General features: G+C 40.7%; 1 protein-coding gene across 1 annotated transcript; it reads left to right on the top strand.

The window, feature by feature from the left end:
* Positions 1 to 4,639: 4,639 nt before the first annotated feature.
* MEIKIN (meiotic kinetochore factor) lies at positions 4,640 to 18,634 on the top strand. Its single transcript, XM_056847761.1, has 12 exons — positions 4,640 to 4,811; positions 6,820 to 6,901; positions 7,218 to 7,296; positions 7,657 to 7,717; positions 9,545 to 9,679; positions 11,172 to 11,291; positions 11,965 to 12,001; positions 13,553 to 13,614; positions 14,248 to 14,342; positions 15,657 to 15,836; positions 17,810 to 17,930; positions 18,570 to 18,634. The coding sequence occupies exons 1-12, from the start codon at positions 4,640 to 4,642 to the stop codon at positions 18,614 to 18,616; spliced, it is 1,191 nt and encodes a 396-aa protein (XP_056703739.1). The 3' UTR covers positions 18,617 to 18,634.
* Positions 18,635 to 19,818: the final 1,184 nt, after the last annotated feature.

Here is a 19,818-nt window from a genome sequence, read left to right as displayed (position 1 = left end):
TCCACTGTGTCTCTTCTTAGTTTGTTCACTGTGTTCTATCCCTGACCCTGCTTTACATTCTTCCTCTCCCAAGCCACTCCTCCACTTCTTCCCCATTTGCACTCTTTTACTCTCCCCCATTGATCACTTCCTTTCCCTCCTCTACACTGATGCAGCTTTCCCCCAACCCCAGTCATGCTAGAGTTGCCTAGGCCCTGATGATCTCATGAGATTTCACAGAATCTCTGGATTCTCCATTTTAGGATTGTACCCCTGCCCCCCAAATTGTTTTTATTAAATTTGGGTATTTTTCTGGGGGGTTCCCCTTAGTTTGCAGGGGGTACATAACCCCACTGTATAGATTTTTTTTCATCTCCAGACTCAGCCCATGGTTCAGAACTAGATATATTGATGATAATCAAACTTGAGTAAATAGAAAGGCAGGATATATATTTTTAAATACCATAAAATGCTATCATGTGAGGGAAGAATGTGTAGCAATGAATGTTCGTTGTTCTTTTTAGGAAGTGCATAGCAATGAGAGAGATATGGGAGAGCCAGAAGATCAAAACATTCTCTGTTGGGTGAAGGCACATAAGCCCATGTATTTATCCTCTACACAACCACATACTGGCATGAATTCTGCCACTTCACTGAGCAAAGTTTGAAGCCTTCTGCCAGCTTAAGGAGCCTTCCTCCAACTTAAGAGTCTTCTCTTCCAATGGAAGGCCACTTAAGTTGGAGGAAATCTCCTTAGCTGGACAAATTTCCTCCAGCCTAAAGTTGGATACATGCTGTTATATGGGAGCTCCCTTCTTAAGCATCCTTAGTAATGGAATGTACGTTTGATTAAAATGAATTTTTTAGTGCAGAATCTTTTTTTTAATACGCATCCAATATATTTAATTGAGGATCTAACTATCCCAAACCTCTTTCCTGAATATCACCTTTTATTAGCCTTTTATTTATGAAGGTTTAAAGAAAAGTAAAGGCAGTATTCTTCCTAATTGCTCAGTAAGATGTAAAGCTATCCTTATATTGTTTCTGGGTTTTTTTTTTATCCCACCCTAACTAGTAACTTTTTAGGGGTGAGGGGAAAGATTTCTATTAAGGAATCATTCAGCAGGAAAGGTTAGACTCCCCCGCACACACACACACAATTAGCCACAATAGTAGAAAAGAGCAAGAGTCCAGTAGCACCTTACAGACTAACAAAAATATTTTCTGGCAGGGTATGTGAATTAGCCACAATGTAATTTAGGGTCTTTCAAGGCTGATTTATTTTTATTTAAAGAAAAAGTTGAGACACCTGATCCCAGATCTTCCACATAATATTTGGTTGAAGAATGGGAAAATACATGGGCATTCTCCAGCATCCTGTAATAATGACAGGCCCACATGAAATGACTTCTCAACACTGTAAGATCACCCCTAAGAGTGTTATATTCTTCGGTTCTTGTAGATTATCCGGGTTGTGCCCACAGCTGTGGCAGGCATCTTCAGAGGAGTAACACTGAAGGACACTCCTCTGAAGATGCCTGCCACAGCTGTGGGCGAAATGTCAGGAAAGAAAATACCAAGACCATGGTCACACAACCCGGATAATCTACAAGAACCGATGAACTCTGACCGCGAAAGCCTTCGACAGTGTTATATTCTGTTTGAGAACCACATTTTGATAAATATATAACTTTGGAGACTATTCAGAAGAAAGAACCAAGGATTACATTAAAAAGAGTTTTGGAATTTTAGTTTACAGCAGAAAAAAAAGATAAATTATAGATATAAGAACATTTCACAGCTGTTATCACTCTTGTTTAAAAACTTTTTCTTAAGAAAAATATGAGTGGATATAAAAGGGGCAAAGATTTTTGCTTACATTTAATTATAAAGTGCACTGTCAGGAAACAGGCGATAACAACAATAACAGATTTAAATATTAAAAATAGCATGATCGGACTGCAAAACTGGCAACTCAGAAAGGGGAACCACCATTTTCAACACATGGTTCAGACTGCCATCTATTGCACAAAACGAAAACAGCTACAAGGAATATATTGGTGTACTGGCCTAATCTCATAAGATCTCAGGAGCTAAGCAAGATTGACCTACTCAGTATTTGGATGGGAGACCTCCAAGAAATACCAAGGTCTCTACGCAGAGGCAGGCAATAGTAAACCACCTCTGAATGTCTCTTGCCTTGAAAACCCTATGATATTGCTGTACGTCGGCTGTGCCTTGATGGCAAATATCTATATCTATATATCTCGAAATTCTCACATTATTATTCATTCTAACAATGACGGTTAATATCAGTAGAATGGGAAACTGGGGCCACCCACAGTCTATGGCAAAATTTCTGTATGCTCAGTGGACTCCTGGGGTATGCAGGGAAATATTCATTTGTTAAAAAACAAACAAGCAAGCAAGAACTACAGGGAATTCCCACCCACCCCCCAGGCCTGATGAAGACTAATCCGTTTTAGGAGCCAAAGAATATTAGTGTCCACTTAAGGAAAATGAGGGTGGGTGACAGAGATCAAGGGGCGACCGGTTGACTTAAACCTCCAAGACCTTACAGTACTCTGAAGAGGGAAATTTACATTCGGTCCCAAGAGTTTATCTCCTCCTGATTTCTTTCTTGGCCCACAGATGGGGAAAACAGTAAGTACTCCAGTCTCTCGGTCGGTAACTGTTTCGAGGTGAGGCCAACCTGCCAGTCACAAGGCTTGTCCCTGGAATATGGAGTGTGGGAGCCACACTGGGTAAGGGTGCTCTGAGGACCGAGGCGCTGAATGACCATCATTGCTGACTGGTAATGGAACAAGTGTGTTATATATGTAACCCTGGGCTTCTTAAACCTTTTTTTCACTTGCGACCCCTTTTTGGGTGAGAAATTTTTACGCGACCCGTAAGGTATATAACATAGGTGTACAAATCTAACATTTACTGACAATAAATCATAAAGAGCCCTTTCACTGTTGCCAAATTTTTCACGACCCCCACATTCAATTACATTTAGTTACGCACAGTTTAAGAAGCTTTGAGATATACTACGGTAGTAGAAAAGAGCAAGAGACCAGTAGCACCTTCAAGACTCACAAAAATATTTTCTGGCAGGGTAGGAGCTTTCGTGAGCCACAGCTCACTTCTTCAGATACGAAGTATCTCACGAAAGCTCATCCCCTGCCAGAAAATATTTTTGTGAGTCTTGAAGGTGCTACTGGTCTCTTGCCCTTTTCTACTACTGCAGACAGACTAACACGGCTACCCACTGAGATATATACTACGGATAGCGTCAGCGGGTGACTTTCCAGCTTTCAATACTAGACCTGACTCGTCTGTCCTATTTTGCTCCCCTCCCTCCTTCCTAAAAATGCTCTGCAGACGACCTGGGGCTGCACTGCAGTCAGATGAGAAGACGTTGACGTCGAGGGGCGGGGCAGAGGGCGAGCGTGAGGACGCGCCCCGCGCGCGCAAGAACGAACGAAAGGAGGCGGGTCTGCAGGGTCGAATGTAGAGAAAAGGGGCCGAGGGGTTCGGCGGAGAGCCGTTTCGCAATGGCCCGGCGACGGGTTTCCCTGGCAACAAACGTCTCGTCCATCGACGCGCCTTACTTCAGAGCACGGCCAGGGACTCCCAGAGTCCTCCAGGAAGTGGGAGGACGCCGAGAAGGCGGGGCTGGGAGGCCGTCGCTTTCCCGCAGGGGGCGGGACTAGTGGGTTGGCAACCCGAATGACGTCCTGGGTTCTGATTGGATGGCAGATGCTGCTCGTCATGACGCCTGTGGCCTTCCTCCTCCGCGGGCTGGGAGCAGCTGAGGAGGCCGGGGGCGTCGGCGGGAGGGAGCGTCAAGCTCCTGTTGTTATGCTCAAGAATCGCCTGCGGGAGCTGAGTTTGCCGCTTGTGTCGTTCCTCTTAGTCTGCGCCGTTGCTTTCAGTGAAAACCTTTGAAATAATTCCCCTGTAATCAGTGTCAATCGTCTTGTGATCCAAAGCGAGCCCAGTAAGGAATGGTGACTCCTACTGGCGTTCGTTAAAGAGGCACAGGCGACCCAAAAAGAGTCTGGGTACAAGACCCCCTCTTGGGATTTATTTTCACCTTTAAGGAGTACACCAGAGAAGTCTAAGTGGGATCAGTGACCCCTAGCAAGAGCCGGCTAACCTAAGTGATACAAAGCCCTGTGAGGGGTAGAACTCATAGATCCACAGAGTGCCAGTGTGTAACTAGGCTTGCCAACCTCCAGGTAGTAGCTGGAGATCTGCTATTACCACTGATCTCCAGCCAATAGAGGTCAGTTCTCCTGGAGAAAATGGGCCGCTTTGGCAATTGGACTCTATGGTGTTGGAGCCCCTCCCCAAACCCCACCCTCCTCAGGCACCACCCCAAAAACCTGGCGAAGAGGGACCTGGCAACTCACATTCCTTGTGTGTATAGTCTGGGCTTGGCAGCCCTCATTAACAAACCTGTGAAACGTGACTGCCTTCCCATGGTTTCTTTAGATTTTGGGCAGAGAGGTCTGTGTATTTCATTTTTGTGAAAGCAGGTAGCACCAGTGTTTGGGGATATCACCTCCCTTGGATTGATAAAAGCTCTTCTGTTCTTACTACACCATCTTTTGCCTTTGCAGACGGTGCTGTTCTAGAGAGAAAAAGCAAGATGGACTGGATGAAATTGCGCAGCTATTCTGGGAAAAGGAAGGCCCCCCAAAATGTACACTGTGCTTCTCCTGTGCCAGGCATGGTAGTTCCTGGTATTGTGGGCAAGAAGAATGCTCCCCAGCAGTGCTTAGACTTGCTTTCCAAGCGTAGAAACAAAACTTGTGCCAAAAGTAATCATTCTTGTCCTGTGCGACTAGCTTTCCTTTCCACTACTGTTCCTGTATGACTGGATTAAATGTGTTTTGTTGTGCCTTTGTGCAGAGGTACAAAAGGATCCCTCATAAATAATTCTGTGATGCTATGGACTAGCTGTGTGTTATGTGTAAGAGAGGAGAATGAAGCATAGGTTTTGTCCAAATATTATTGTAAATTGCATTTCTGACAGAGTGGAGGAAGAAGGTGGAGTGTCTGTATGCACATGCTTAGGCTCATGTGCAGACTCCTTTCAGTGGCAGTTTTAATTAGCATCATAAATCAAAGCTACTAGGTCTGCTAGGAGTGTCATAGAAAGTCCCTTAATGGACTGTTTGTGTAAAAGATGTTAGGAGACTGAAGTACTCCATTTTTTGTGCTCTTAATTATTTCTTTCAAAATTCGTTTGCCTTGTTTTGTTCAATTTGTTACTAATTCCTGGGAGAAGAATGATTCTAAAGTATTACCATTACCCCCTCCCCCATCTTACTTGCATGGGCTTGTTGAACTTAATTGCTGATATTGTCTTTCTTTTGCTCAATCTGTTTTGTTGGTGACCCCTGGTGGGGTTTTCAAGGCAAGAGACATTCAGAGGTGGTTTGCCGTTGCCTGCCTCCATGTCATGACCCTGGTATTTTTTTGGAGGTCTCCCATCCAAATATTTGCTAGGGTTGACCCTGCTTAGCTTTTGAGATCTGATGAGATCAGGCTAGCCTGGGCTATCCAGGTCAGGTTACCTACTCTTACAGCACTGTTAAGAGGCAATGAAGTGGGAGAATGATGATATCCTGCCTATTTGAGTTCGAAGGAGTCTTCAATAGTAAGGAGGTTTTGGTGCTACAGATTCATCTTAGTTACATGTGGCATATAGTTCTTATGGCAGTAGGACACTATTAGCATAATTGCTTAGTATTAATCAAGACCTCGATGCTTTATCCAGATCTCCTCTTTTGGGGAGTTTGGCAGTGTCCACATCATAAAACTACTTGTTTTTTGTTTAATTGGGAGGTGGGCCTAGCTAAAAGAGAGGTTTGTTTTCTGGGTCATCGAAAAAGACTGTCCCTCTTGAAATGCAAAGAACAGATGGCAACGCTTACACAAAAATAAATCCTGTTGTTCTCAGTGGAATTCGGGGCACATGCAACCCTTTTTGAAGCCGAGGAATTGCCATCACATGGGATGTTGTTCTTGATTTCCCTACATGAATGCTGTATGGAAAAGTAAAGAATCTCTTAGTAATTATTTCACCTCGGAAATGGCCATGTGAGTGAACTTTCATAGTACCTGTAACTGACACCCAAAAAGGTTTTTTAAATCACCATAGGCAAATTGTTCATGATACATACAACTGCATTTCCAGAAGGGGCAGTTTATCACATTTGGAAAGATGTCTTAACAAGATAGCTTTGGATATGTAATTAACTGATGTGGAAGTGACGCTAATAATAAAACCTGATAACAAGGAAAAGGCGAAAGAATTAGTCTTGCGGATCTCTGGGGAGAGGAAGATTAACAGCTGCCATAATGCCACAGTTCCGTTAGGATAATCTTTCAAGTTGCTTTCCTTTGAGAAAGCAAATTCTCTTGATAGTTTTCTTTTTCTTCTTTCCTCATTGTTTGCCAGAGTTGTGTTTCCATTAGCTGATTCCCTCCCCAATGCAGGGTGATTGCAATTTGATGACCTTCGAGAAAACATACCCTCTGTGCCAAAGTGTGTGTGTGCACTAAGGATATATTGTGGATAAGCTGTCTTCCCCCCACCCCCGTACTTGCAAAGGGATTAATTATGCTTATCTGGGGGGGGGGGTTAATTACCATGCTAGTGAAAAGCAACCTGTCATATTTATTGCTGGCTTGATTTCTGCGGACGTGGTACTGAAATGCATAGTGTAGCATTCTATGTTAAAATGTAAGATCTTAAAACTGCAGTTTTTTCCATACAGTCTTGGTAATCTATCATTTGAGCAAGTGTTTGCTTTTCTCCAGAGCAGGCTGGAAGTGTGAGGGTGAAAACCTTACCAGCAATTCAAGAAACCTCCATGGTGGATTGCTTTTCAGCTGAACAAAGGTAAAGTATTACACTCACATGAAATACTCTGTAGATTGATCTTGGGGAGGATCTCAACATTATGGTGACAGACCAAATAATGTGTAGGCACTGTGGACAGACACTCCTTTTTGGGAATAACTTGCTCCATTTTTGCAGTATCTCTATAGTAGCTGTACCGTAACCTCCAACTTTTAAGGGTGTTGGATAGTTGTAATGTGTTCCAAATTAGAAGCCGTTGCCATTTGCCAGGGAAAGGGTCCAAATAGTGGAGAAGGTTTGAACTGTTCTATGAAAAATGTAGCCCCATAATTTTTTTGTTTCCTTTTCATATAAGTGTTGAACTAAATCATAATGAGAACACAAGCATGAATATGAATGAAAATATCAATGAAATGGACAGTAATACATTGCAGGTATTAATGTTATTGTTGGATCTCTTAATAGGGTTGCTAGGTGGATGGTATTGGTGGGCAATTGCTGCTTTCACGATGACGGCACTTCCAGTTTTGCTTCTGGAAGCACCACATCACCGTGGCTACTTTAACACTCAATCCCCCAAAATACAGCTTGCAATAGTTACCTGTATAACTGGTGGTGATAAGCTATACATGAGTTTTCTAGTCAAAACTAGAACAATATCACTTTAATTATTGATTGTGTAAAACTATGTGTTAAAGGGATACATGTCCAGGAGATTGGATGTGTGAATTTTGAGTGGTGTAGTTTCATCTAGATCATGCTTTACCATCTGAATCTTCCACTGTTGACTTTAGGATCCTCTGCATTTAAACTCGGGAAGCAGAGAGAGCCTGGGAAATAGTGAAACCAGTTCAGGTTAGTATGTTTAACTGTGATGGGATCAAGATCTCTTCCAAATATATATTTAAGGTGTGACTTGCAGGACTAGTTCTCATGTAAAGTACTATTAAATAATACATTGGTTTCCTATGCCAATTCCATTGCCTATGCTGCAGGGTTTCTCATGCAGGCTAATTTGCGTAGTAAGTTTTATTGACTTGCTATATGGCATAAAGAAGGGGAAGAAATTCTGGGATGAAGCTAGAAATACTATGAAGAATATGTAGAAATGCCCATGCTTTGGGTTGGTACTCGTAAGGTTGGTTCAGATAACAGACCTCGTTAAGCATTATATTTGAGTCTGCTGAATATTCAAATAGATTTTGATGAAAAATTCAGTAGACCAGGGTGTATTTGTACATATGTTGAGAACTTGAATGGGCCAGCAAGAGAGGTTATAAAGTTAACCACTTGATCCTCCGTTCTGTGCACTTGCTGTTCACAGTTGGCTCTCTGTTTCCATGATTATATTGTTCTGCCACACCTGGGGCACTCCACAAAAATAAAGCACTCCGGTGCTAATACCATAAGGTTTGGGATTCAGCACAGAGACACTAGTACAAAGTAGTCAAAATATTATTGTGTTTAAACATGCATTAAAGCAAGGTGCAATGATACATGCAGGAAACACATGCAATTATATACAAATGTACAGTTCTTTTTTGATGCAGTCTTTATGCAATGAGATTTCCTTGTATAGTTGTAGGAAAATTCTTTAAAAAGTCCATAAGGTACTTCTATAAATATTCAAATCTTCATAGGATAACAGTAGATGGGGGGACGGCCGTTTCAAGAATATTTCTTCAGCCCCAATTCAATTCAATTCGTATATGAGCTTAGCGACTACACTTGGGAGTATCCTACGGGAACCAGCTAACTGATTATATGATACATTTTGTAAAATTGAATTGAATTGGGGCTGAAGAAATATTCTTGAAATGGCCGTCCTCCCATCTACTGTTATCCTATGAAGATTTGAATATTTATAGAAGTACCTTATGGACTTTTAAAAGAATTTTCCTACAACTATACAAGGAAATCTCATTGCATAAAGACTGCATCAAAAAAGAACTGTACATTTGTATATAATTGCATGTGTTTCCTGTATGTATCATTGCACCTTGCTTTATTGCATGTTTAAACACAATAATATTTTGTCTACTTTGTACTAGTGTCTCTGTGCTGAACACCTGGGGCACTGGCTGCTTCCCGGAATAACAGAATTGTAAACAATTATTGACATAGGGAAATAGCAGGGATGAGGTAGGTTGACTGTTCAGTTTGATGAGGTCTACCCTCTTCATCTTAGGGGGAAAGGAATGTAGACTTTCAGTGTCTTGCAAGTTCATATAAAATAGTTAAATCAGTTTGTTAAAAGTTAAATATTCTTAAAAAACCATTTTAGCTGCATTGAGAGGTGGTAGTTATTTTATTCATTCATAGAGTTCGTGTAGTGCTTGGCATAAAAACAAATATTTCATTGCTTATGATGGAACCAGAATAATGTGGTTTCTGTACAGTAAATAGGAGAATACAATATGTACTTTGTAGTAAATATGAGAATACAATACTTACTTTATTAATAGCTCTTCTTGCACCTATCAGCTTGCCATGTGCCCTTTATGTTTGCAGTTCTGTGTTGCAAAACCTGTACAAATAATCTGAATTGGAGATGTATAACTTTCAACAAAGTGAAACCCACACCTTAAAATGTTGTGTCCTTTTGCAGGAGTGGCATTCAGGTTTATGCAGAATGTTTTCAAATTCTCATGACTCATTTTTACATGTTCCCTTTAATTACAGGGCTGACCCTACCAACAGGTGTTTCAGACTTTCTGCTTGAGTGCTTGGACTCTAGTATAGATGCTAGTACAGAATCTAGTGATGGAACAAATAGTTACTCATCGCCTGAAACATTCAGGGATGGCAGTGATTTAGGTATATATTTGTGTTTTATACATGATAGATATGGGTGGGAGAAGATGTATATAAGAGCACACCTGCAAATTATGCATTAATATGTTATATTATTTTATGTAAATTATGCATTAGTACATTGTATTCCTATTTGCTCAGTGAAACTCCTGGAAATATTCATGTGGGAAAGTTGACCTTATGGAACATTGCTAAGTGTCTCCTAATTAAACAAAGGTATTGTTGGTTCTTGTAGGTTATCCGGGCTGTGTAACCGTGGTCTTGGTATTTTCTTTCCTGACGTTTCGCCAGCAGCTGTGGCAGGCATCTTCAGAGGAGTAACACTGAAGGACAGTGTCTCTCAGTGTCAAGTGTGTAGACTGAGAGACACTGTCCTTCAGTGTTACTCCTCTGAAGATGCCTGCCACAGCTGTGGGCAAAACATCAGGAAAGAAAATACCAAGACTACGGTCACACAGCCCAGATAACCTACAAGAAGCAATGAACTCTGACCATGAAAGCCTTCGACAAAGGTATTGTTCCTTTAATCAAAGTAATCAGTTCACTACATGCCTTATTCTGAATTTTTGGTCTGGCAGTTCTTGACTTACCTTTCCTTTTCCAGTTGCCTCAGTCCTGGGATTAATCTATCCTGGTTTGACAGCTAAATGTTCCAATTATATATTCAGCATAGCATTTTCTGCATCTTTAGTGTACCCACGCTTTATACTGTAATTGCAAACACATTTCTTAACTCCCACTAAAATGAGTTGGAGTTGCTGTGGAATAATTAGTTTATAACTGCAATTCTAGCATTGGTTACTGGGTTGGAGCACCTGTCCTGTGAGGAAAGGATGAAGAGTCTAGGACTTAACAAATTGGATATTAGGAAAAACATTTTTACAGTGAGAGTAGTTCAGCAGTGGAATCGGCTGCCTAGGGAGATGAGCTCCCCCTCACTAGCAGTCATCAAGCAGTGGCTGGACAAAGACTTGTCAGGGATGCTTTAGGCTGATCCTGTGTTGTGCAGGGGGTTGGACAAGATGGCCTGTATGGCCCCTTCCAACTCTATGATTCTATGGCTTCCCAGTCTAGAAAAAAAAGATGGGGATGTGGTGGAGGTTTATACAATTTTGCACAGGGCTAAAAGTAGATTGTGGAGTTCCTTGCTAGTGAATGAAGTGATGGCCACAAGCATAGATAGATTTAAAAGGGGGTTAGACAGATTCATGGAGGATAGGTCCATCAATGCCCACTAACCATGGTGAGAAAAAGGAACCACCCTATATAGAGGCACCAAAACTCTGAATACCCGTGATAGGAGAAAGCATTGGGAAGGCCTTGGCCTGTGTGCCCTGTTTGTCAGACGTTCAAGGCAACTGGTTGGCCACTATGTAAAACAGTACGCTGGACTAGATGAACCGTTGGTCTAATCCAACAGGGCTCTCTAATGTTTTTAACTTGGTGAATTTTAAAATTGTGAGAGCAACCAACACTGTTCATCATTTTTCTTTAGAGGAAACCTGTGCTACTCCTAAAGAATATCTTGGATGCAAGAACTCTACGCTCCTGGACACCAGCAAAGCCACCAACATAGACAAGATACCACCTCTGCCAGATTTTTCAAAAATATTTGGTAACGTCTTGCATGTTAGCAAAGCATTTGACTAAACCTGAAGTTCACTCCATCGTACTTGTTCTGTGGAAGGCCAGACTTTGTGCTTTGGCAGCAAATGTAAGCCTGGGAGCCCACATTGCTGTTTCTCTACAGCTAAGCAGCTGAGGGCGCAAGATTTGCACAAGAGAAGGAAAACGTGGATAGGTGGTGCTTGATCCCTCCCTCCCCCACTGTCACTGCAATCCTATACAGAGTTACACCCTTCTATGCCCTATGATTTTAATAGTTTTAAAGAGCTGTCGCTCTTTTTAGGCTTGCGGTGTCAGTGTGGCAAACCTGTCTCAGAGTAAATCATTTGAGTGGGCAATGGAGGAAGTAAGTGGGTGTGGAAATGTTCACACATCTCCAACTTTCCATTTTTCCTTTGCCAATTGCCACCCTTCCATTGCTGTTTACAGTTGGAAAGCAATATCCTGGTCTCCCAGATTTGTATATTTTGCCAAACACTTAAGATAAATTAAGATTATCATTAAGGAATGCTTGCACTGTGTCATCTTATATTTTTAAGAATAGAATTGCCTCATTTTCTTCTGTCTGTTATACTTCCTCTGTAGTTCAAGGCAGCATTAAGATGTAACACCAAATGTTGATGATACTCATATTCCACACTTCACTGTTGTTCTCTTTTTAGAAAATACTTTGGAGGGTCGAGATAAGTACCTTACAAGGTAATATAGAAGCAAAATATTTTGTGCAATGTGATGATGTGTTGAGCATATACCTTTCCAGAATGCAGACATTCGTAACAAAAAAAGCACAAAAAATCTAAGCAATTATTATCTAAATATTTTCAGAAATGTATATAACAATTATCCACAACAGGAACTGCAGGTGAGTACAATGTATACAAGATGATTTCCAAATTGTCCATAAAACAGTTCCAATGTGTGTGATATGAATTCTTCTGTATGTATACTGGTGTATCAGTGGCTCAAATAACACCATCAAAGCTGATAAGTATAACGCTGCAAAGCCACCAAGGCTACAAAGTGTATGAGACGGACATTCGAGATAGCTTTCCCATTTTGCCTTGCAGGATAAGGCTTCCTCGATCCAATCCACATGTCCTTATTTGTTATCCATTACAACGTCATAAAGATTCTTGGTTAGTAAAGATTCTTGGAAAGAATCTTTATGACCTTGATAGTGTTATTTGAGCCATTGATACACCAGTATACATATAGAAGAAGAAGAATTCATATCACACACATTGGGACTGTTTATGGACAATTTGTAAATCATCTTGTATACATTGTACTTACCTGCAGTTCCTATTGTGGATAATTGTTATATGAACTTCTGAAAATATTGATATATAATAATTGCTTAGATTTTTCTGTCATATATAGTTCTGGCCATTGTGCTGTTTTCTTGTTACCATATACCTTTCCAGGCATAGGTCGCTTTTAATTTTCTGATCTTCATTTACCATTGGTAGTTTCGCTAATAAATAATCAAAGGTCTGTAGAGACTTCTAAGAGCCCTGTGGCGCAGAGTGGTAAGCTGCAGTACTGCAGTCCAAGCTCTTCTCACGACCTGAGTTCAATCCCAAAGGAAGTTGGTTTCAGGTAGCCAATTCAAGGTTGACTCAGCCTTTCATCCTTCTGAGGTCGGTAAAATGCGTACCCAGCTTGCTAGGAATAAAGGAAGAAGACTGCGAAAGGCAATGGCAAACCACCCCGCAAACAAAGTCTGCCTAGTAAACGTCGGGATGTGATGTCACCCCATGGGTCAGTAATGACCTGGTGCTTGCACAGGACACCTTTACCTTATTTACCTTTACCTGTAGAGGCTTGCATTGAACCAGTATCATGCTATCAATTTTGTCTTTCCACGATGATTCCCTAAGGAGTTTTTGGCAGATAATGGGCGTGAATTGGTTCATCCATGGATACCGCTGCTCCTTCTTAGGTTTGGGTTTATATGTGCTCATCCCATGATCATGGGAGATGAAGTAATGCTGGCATATGGAAATTGTTGCTTAGATGCAGCTATTGAGATTTCCTTTTCACACATGACAAGACTCACACAAATGTATCCTGAGAATAATGGGGAGATACCATATCGAGACAATCTTGATCGTATCAGATAACCTATTCACCAATCTTATTTAGTGAAAATATATTGGCTAAACAGGAAAATTTTATCAGTGATTAAGTATGATTATTTCCTTAGTACTTGAATGAAAAAGAAGATTTTTTAAAAATTTCTTTCCTCAGTGACACACTGTCCAAGAGCAAACAGTGTTGTAAATCAACAGATGCGTCAGCTACAGTAGCAGGTAAAATCACATTGTGTGACGTAAATAGCATACCATGTATAAATTAGTGGTTCTACTAATAGATCTGTTTCTACAGTGTTATATTAAAATAAGCCCATGTCATGTCACCTTTAGATAGTGAGGACCCCAAAATCCAGCTTTTTAAATAACACTATGTTTACTTGACCTCTTCTACCCCATTTTTTCTCTCTAAAAGCAGGTCTTTTGCCTGGTGTTCACAAGGGCAATCCTGGAACTGAAATTCCCTTAACTAAAACCACCACCATGAACATAGTTTTACTATCGTCAGTATATGATGATACGGATGCACAGTCAGTGGTGTTAACTCTGGTGCAATATGCTCAGACTGTATAATATCTCTTTTTTAGTACTCAGCTACATTAATCATCCCTGGGCACATTCATAATTGCTTGGCTGACTTATCCGAATGATTGATACCAGCTCATCCCATAACCACCATTTAGAATTGCATTACTCCCACACAGAAAGTCTTTTTCCCCCTTAAAAGCTGGAGCATGTATTTAGAAATTGTGATTGAAATTAGTGATGTGATATATATGTTGCAGACCAAGCGACAGAGGTTAGCCAGAGCTTGAAGTGCTTGCTGAGCTTGCTTAAACTTGTTGTTTGCAGGGAAACAAGTGTACAAAATCCTGTTGTCAAAGGAAAAAACACCCAAATCACAACCTTCTGAAGTCTTGGCACTGCCTCCAAAACAAAACAAACAGGTGATGGTTTTCTTTCTTAAAAGGTCTTTATTTTTGCCCCATCCTTCCTCCAGGAATCTCAGGGAAACCTACAAGGACTTTTTTTTTCATCCTCATAATAATCCAGTGAGATTCTAGACTGAGAGAAAGTGTCTGATCCATAGGCAGTGAATTTTGTGATGGTTATGGAATTTGAAGTTGAATCTCTCTGGTCTTAATCTCTCCAACCACTATAGCATATTGGCTTGCTCTCATATGCTGCCTTGTGCAAAAGAGACACCAATGGCCAGGTGTGGAAGGTGGGCTGATCCACACTCCTAGCGTCTGCTGTGTTTTTCATAAAGCATGGGAATCATCTTGTTTCCCTACTTGGCAGGGTGAGGATGCATCCTCCCTCATTATAATGGTTGGTGCTAAAACCTCTTACTGCCTGGCAGTTAGGGAAAACACTCGGCTGAAGCTGAGTTTTAACACCCGCAAGCTTATAGTGGCACATGCGTGAAACCATTCCTGTTATGGATAAACCTGGATGGCAGCAGGGGGATAGCCGTTCTCAGAATAACAAAGACGATGTTACAGCTACATGAAGAAGGAGAGATTATTCCTGGAGCAGTAAGCTGGTAATAATGAGTGAGTTTATTATAATAATGAGTTTATTTAACTAGGACTATACGGGATACTTCCCTTAACCTTTCAGGGCGGGATCACAAAGGGAAGAATGACACGTTATTTCACTAAAAATAGTGGTATACTGGTTAAGAGCGGTGGACTCTGATCTAGAGAACCGGGTTTGATTCCCCACTCCTCCACATGAGTGGCGGAGGCTAATCTGGTGAACTGGATTTGTTTCCCCACTCCTACACACGAAGCCAGCTGGGTGATTCTGGGCAAGTCACAGCCCTGTTAGAGCTGTTTCAGCCCCACCCACCTCACAGGGTGTCGGTTGTGGGGAGGGGAAGGGAAGGTGATTGTAAGCGGGTTTGAGTCTCCTTTAAGTGGTAGAGACAGTCGGCGTATAAAAACCAACTCCTTCTTCTTCTTCTTTGTCCATCAGCAGTATTGGAGTTTTACAGAGGAGCCTCAGCGGATACAAGGGGTTACTCAACCCTTACCTGCTTTATGATTTTGTCACTCAAAAACCTCTTAGCCCACCTTTCTTTTACTTCTTCAGTATGCTGATAATAATATTGACTTGCTTTATGTCAGAATAATTGTTCTAAAGATTGCTGTGAATGTTTATAATGTTTGGAGCACCCAAGAAGGGTTGCCTAAATGTTCTGTATTCCTTGCTAAGGTTGGTTTTGCAATGACATTTAGCTCTTCATCTTACTATAGCTCGATGGTCAACAATCCAGAAAAACAAAGTTAAGAAAGAAAGTACATTTCAAAAGTTTTATAGAAAGAACGGCCTCCTCCTCTTCTGTTGTGCTTTCTTCAGCTGTATCGGAAACATCATTCCCATCTCATGGAATTATAGCTGGAGAGTTAGCCTCTAAAGAAACAGGTGCTGATGTGGTAAGCTGATATGATGTGGTAAGCCGTCGCCCTTTAAGGCTGAGGGGAGTGTGGGGGTTGGAATAAGCTGGGAGTGAGAAAGCTGTTGGGAGGATGCAACAAGGAGTGTCAACACCACCAAAAAATAGGGGCCAGTGGAGTCCTTCAGCTCTGTTTTTGCAGAAGCTTGTGAAGCAGAATCCCGGGTCTTTAATGCGAATGGCCCTCCTTGCCTCCTCAATGTCCCTGGCTGTTGGGGAACAGAAAAAATGGTTAGCTTGATATTGATAACCAAAGCAGTCACTATATGGAGCCAGACACACAAAATGTGAGGCTAATTGGAATTGTTTCTGTCATATACATGATTCCTGTTTTTAGACACAACAATTCCCAGTGCAATAAGAGAAGGATGGAAAACAAAAGCACTTAACCTGAGAGTTAGAGAATCAGCAAGGAAAATGGAACTAGTAGGCAGTAGTATTACAGAAACCAAATAAAATAATCAGTTTTTCCCACTCCTAGTGTGTTGTTTTTTATTTTTAGCTAAATTGTCAATTGAAGTTATCTTTAGACCTGAAGTTTGTTATTCCCACTTGGCTAGTCTGGAGGAAAGCGAACCTGGATATTGACATGGATGTGCTGATATTATCAGAGAGATGACCAAGTGGTCCTACCTGGCTCGATTATAGATTTCCAGGAATTGCATTTGTAAAGGAAATCTAAATAGCTTTGATTACTTACCTTGCAAAATCCATGTCATGCTTCAGGGCCAAGAAGGTGTGAAGGACTCCAGCAGCTTCAAATGGGACATTGATCTTTGCAGCTTCAAATGAGACGTTGATCTTTCCATTTGCAGCTAAGTGATATCCAGGCTGTTTGAGTTATTCCCATGTAGATGTAGAAAATAAAGCATGTGATGCAAGGAGCTCAGGGAGGCTGCCCTCAACCATAGGCCTGGCAGAACATCTCTGTCTTGCATGCCCTGCAGAATTGAGCTCCCACAGGGCCCAGGTCTCATTTGACAGAGGGTTCCGCCAGGCTGGAGCCAGAGCCGAAATCTACACAACACAGGCTCTTTCTTTATTTAAAATATTTTTGTATTGCTTTCCCTTGTAGTTTATTTGGATTTAAACTCCTGGAGCATTTTTTTAATATGCATTCTTGGCCTTTATAATCAAGTGTGTAAAATATACATTTTGTTAATAATGGGTGTGTAATGCTGTACTGGAAATGAGGGAAAAGTCCGCCTTTCTGTTCTTTCACCATCCAATTACATTCAGTGGTTAGAATCTAAGGTAAGCCATCTAGACAATTGTTATGTAACAAAACAATTGTGTGCTTCGTTCAAGGAAGCACTTCTGGTCCAGGGGTCTCTCATTTTCATGTTTCTGTGAGAATAGCCTATAGCTCAAACTTGACACTTCCCCCAAAATGTTGGATAAAACATTAGCAAAGGTTAAAGTGACAAAGGCTTTCCCATGTTTTCCTGGAATGTTGTTTCAGCACTCACAGAAGCTTCTTGTCCGTGGTGTAAATAATTTTTCTCTCGTACTCTCAAGCACACTGTTATGCAGCTTTTCAAAGAGGGGATGGGAAAGCATCATTGCTAAAGCGCTCCTGTCTGCCCAGTGACAACAGCACAACAATACCAACAGTGGCATGGTACTCATCCCACATGGCTGTTTTTGGTCCTGGATTTTAAGGACTGTCCTGCAAACACTAAACGGGTCAAAAGCTAGCCTTGAACTGGTTGGCTGTGTAATCTTACTGATTAGAAATAAGGATTTTATCCCCAAGTATTTACCTGATGGCTGCCAGCTCCTCTGTAGCATTAGGTATGGCTAAGGCATTGAGTACGCTTATGTCTGCATGGGATTGGTGCTGTTAGCATCATAATCTTTCTGCAATTTTTGTTCAAAACTGTTTTGTCAGAAGCTTTCCTTTAAAAAGATCTACAAATGCATAATTTCCCAGTTGTGATCCTTTTCTTCCAGCATCTGCATCATCCACCAGAAATCTGCTCTATCATTAAAGCTTCACCAGAATCTAGACCACTGAAAGTTGTTCAGCAGCCACTGAGACAAATATCATTCCCCCCACAAGGAGTACCAACAGGTAAAAGGAAGGGATGCATAGTATTCATTTTAATGTCAATGCTTTCCTCTCTTAGCTAGAGAAACGCGTACAAGGATGAGGATTCTTGAAAAGAATCACCAGCACAAATTGCTGGGAGTAGAAGGCTGGGGCCAAGAAGTCTTGGGTTCAACTCGCTTTTCAGCCATGAATTCCCTGAATATTCTAGAGCAAGTAAAATCCTTATCTCTCACTTACCTCTCTTCAAAAACCGAAAATGAGGACAGTAGTAAAGAGGCCCGCAAAGTTCATCACTGACTGGTCTATCTGCAAGGGTCCATTTTAATAGGTGAAGCTGGAACTGAAAGGAAAATTAGTTTTCTCTTTTTTTTGCCTTTTTCACTGTGATGTGTTTAAAAACGGAAAGAACTCATTAAGTAATGTATTTTTCTGTTACCAATTTGTTTTACGTTTCCCTATCTCACTTTATTCTATAGACTCAAAAATACTAGTAAAGGGATTTTAATATGCATATTTCCCCTTCAGAGCTTAGAGCTGATGGGTGTAGCTATATTTGTTGTAATTTGCAAAGCATTGAAAATCCTGGTGCATTTTGAATAAACTGTGGCTTCAAGTACATTAAATAATTCATTTCCCAATGCAAATTGATTTATCTTTCAGATATCATTACTAGTAACAGAAACTGGATCTACAGTAATGACAGATGAACACTTCCCCTGTTTCTCTGGACATGACGGGAAAAAAGATTTGAAGGAAGAGAGAAGACAGGCATGGGAGTAACTTATGGGACATTGCACAGTTGCATTGTATGGGCAGTAGGTTCAATTATGTAAATTAAAGTGCCCCCAAATCATATTTGAACTAATGGAGCTTAGGTTTTTAGCTAGGTACTTACGTTATGTTGGTTACAGTAGCACATTTAACTTCCATGAGTTTCGTAGAAAGTGTTTGTCTGTAATAGCGGAGATATAAGATGTTGCATATTTACTTGTATTACAGAAATGATAATCAGATAAGAGATTTTAAATCTGGACTGTTTCCTTGAAGGAATATATTTTGGCTCTCAGGGATTGTTCTCTAAGTATATCATTTAAAACATTTCTTTATTTTGTTAGTGAGCAAATGAGAACAAATGGAGAGAATGAAAAAGATGAGATTGAACTAAAGTTGGATTTTGTTAAATTTCAAACTCGGTAATACTTTTAAAGAAAATTATGGAAGAGTAATTGAGGGCTGTGTGCAGACTTGAGGATGTCTGCATTCTGGTAGGCAAGAATGCTGTTCATGAATGGTGTAAATATTTGAGTATATTTTTTATATTCCATTCTCCTGTACTGCTGTTAAGAACTTGGTATTGCTTTGAACATTTCTTTATCTTCTGGTCAAATATGTACTGAAGATCTACTTGTACCTGTGATTGGTCTCAGCAAAATTTGAATGCCAAAGAGAAGTGTAAGCCAGTGTAGGACAGCCATATCTACTTTAAAGTCCTACTACTTCCCCTTAACTGGGCTGATGAAATTGTGTTACATGTAAATACAGATTTGAAGAATGAGCTCAAAGGTCCCTGTACTATGAATATACATATGTTGTTAAAACTAGACATGTTCTTTTAATTTCTTAAATTTTGATCAGCTGTTTCCAAAATGAGGTTTAATGTTGGACTTTACTTACTCTGTTCCTGATTTTGATTGTTCCCTTTGCCCAAAACAAAACGTACGCAGTCTTATAAAAACGTTTTCCGTTACAAAGCACTTTCTGATTTATACCTGTTGGAGTAATTAATCAGATCAGAAGGAGAAAGACCTTTTCAAGTTCTGCACTAAATCTAAGTCTACAGTATCATAAATTAAAAAATTGTAGAGACGCTTGACTATTTTCATTTTGTGGAAAACTGCACAACCATTCC

The sequence above is a fragment of the Euleptes europaea genome, chromosome 1 (assembly GCF_029931775.1).
Source record: "Euleptes europaea isolate rEulEur1 chromosome 1, rEulEur1.hap1, whole genome shotgun sequence".
Classification (NCBI taxonomy): Eukaryota; Metazoa; Chordata; class Lepidosauria; order Squamata; family Sphaerodactylidae; genus Euleptes; species Euleptes europaea.
The sequence above is the reverse complement of the archived record's forward strand: the minus strand, read 5'-3'. Positions and strand labels throughout refer to the sequence as shown.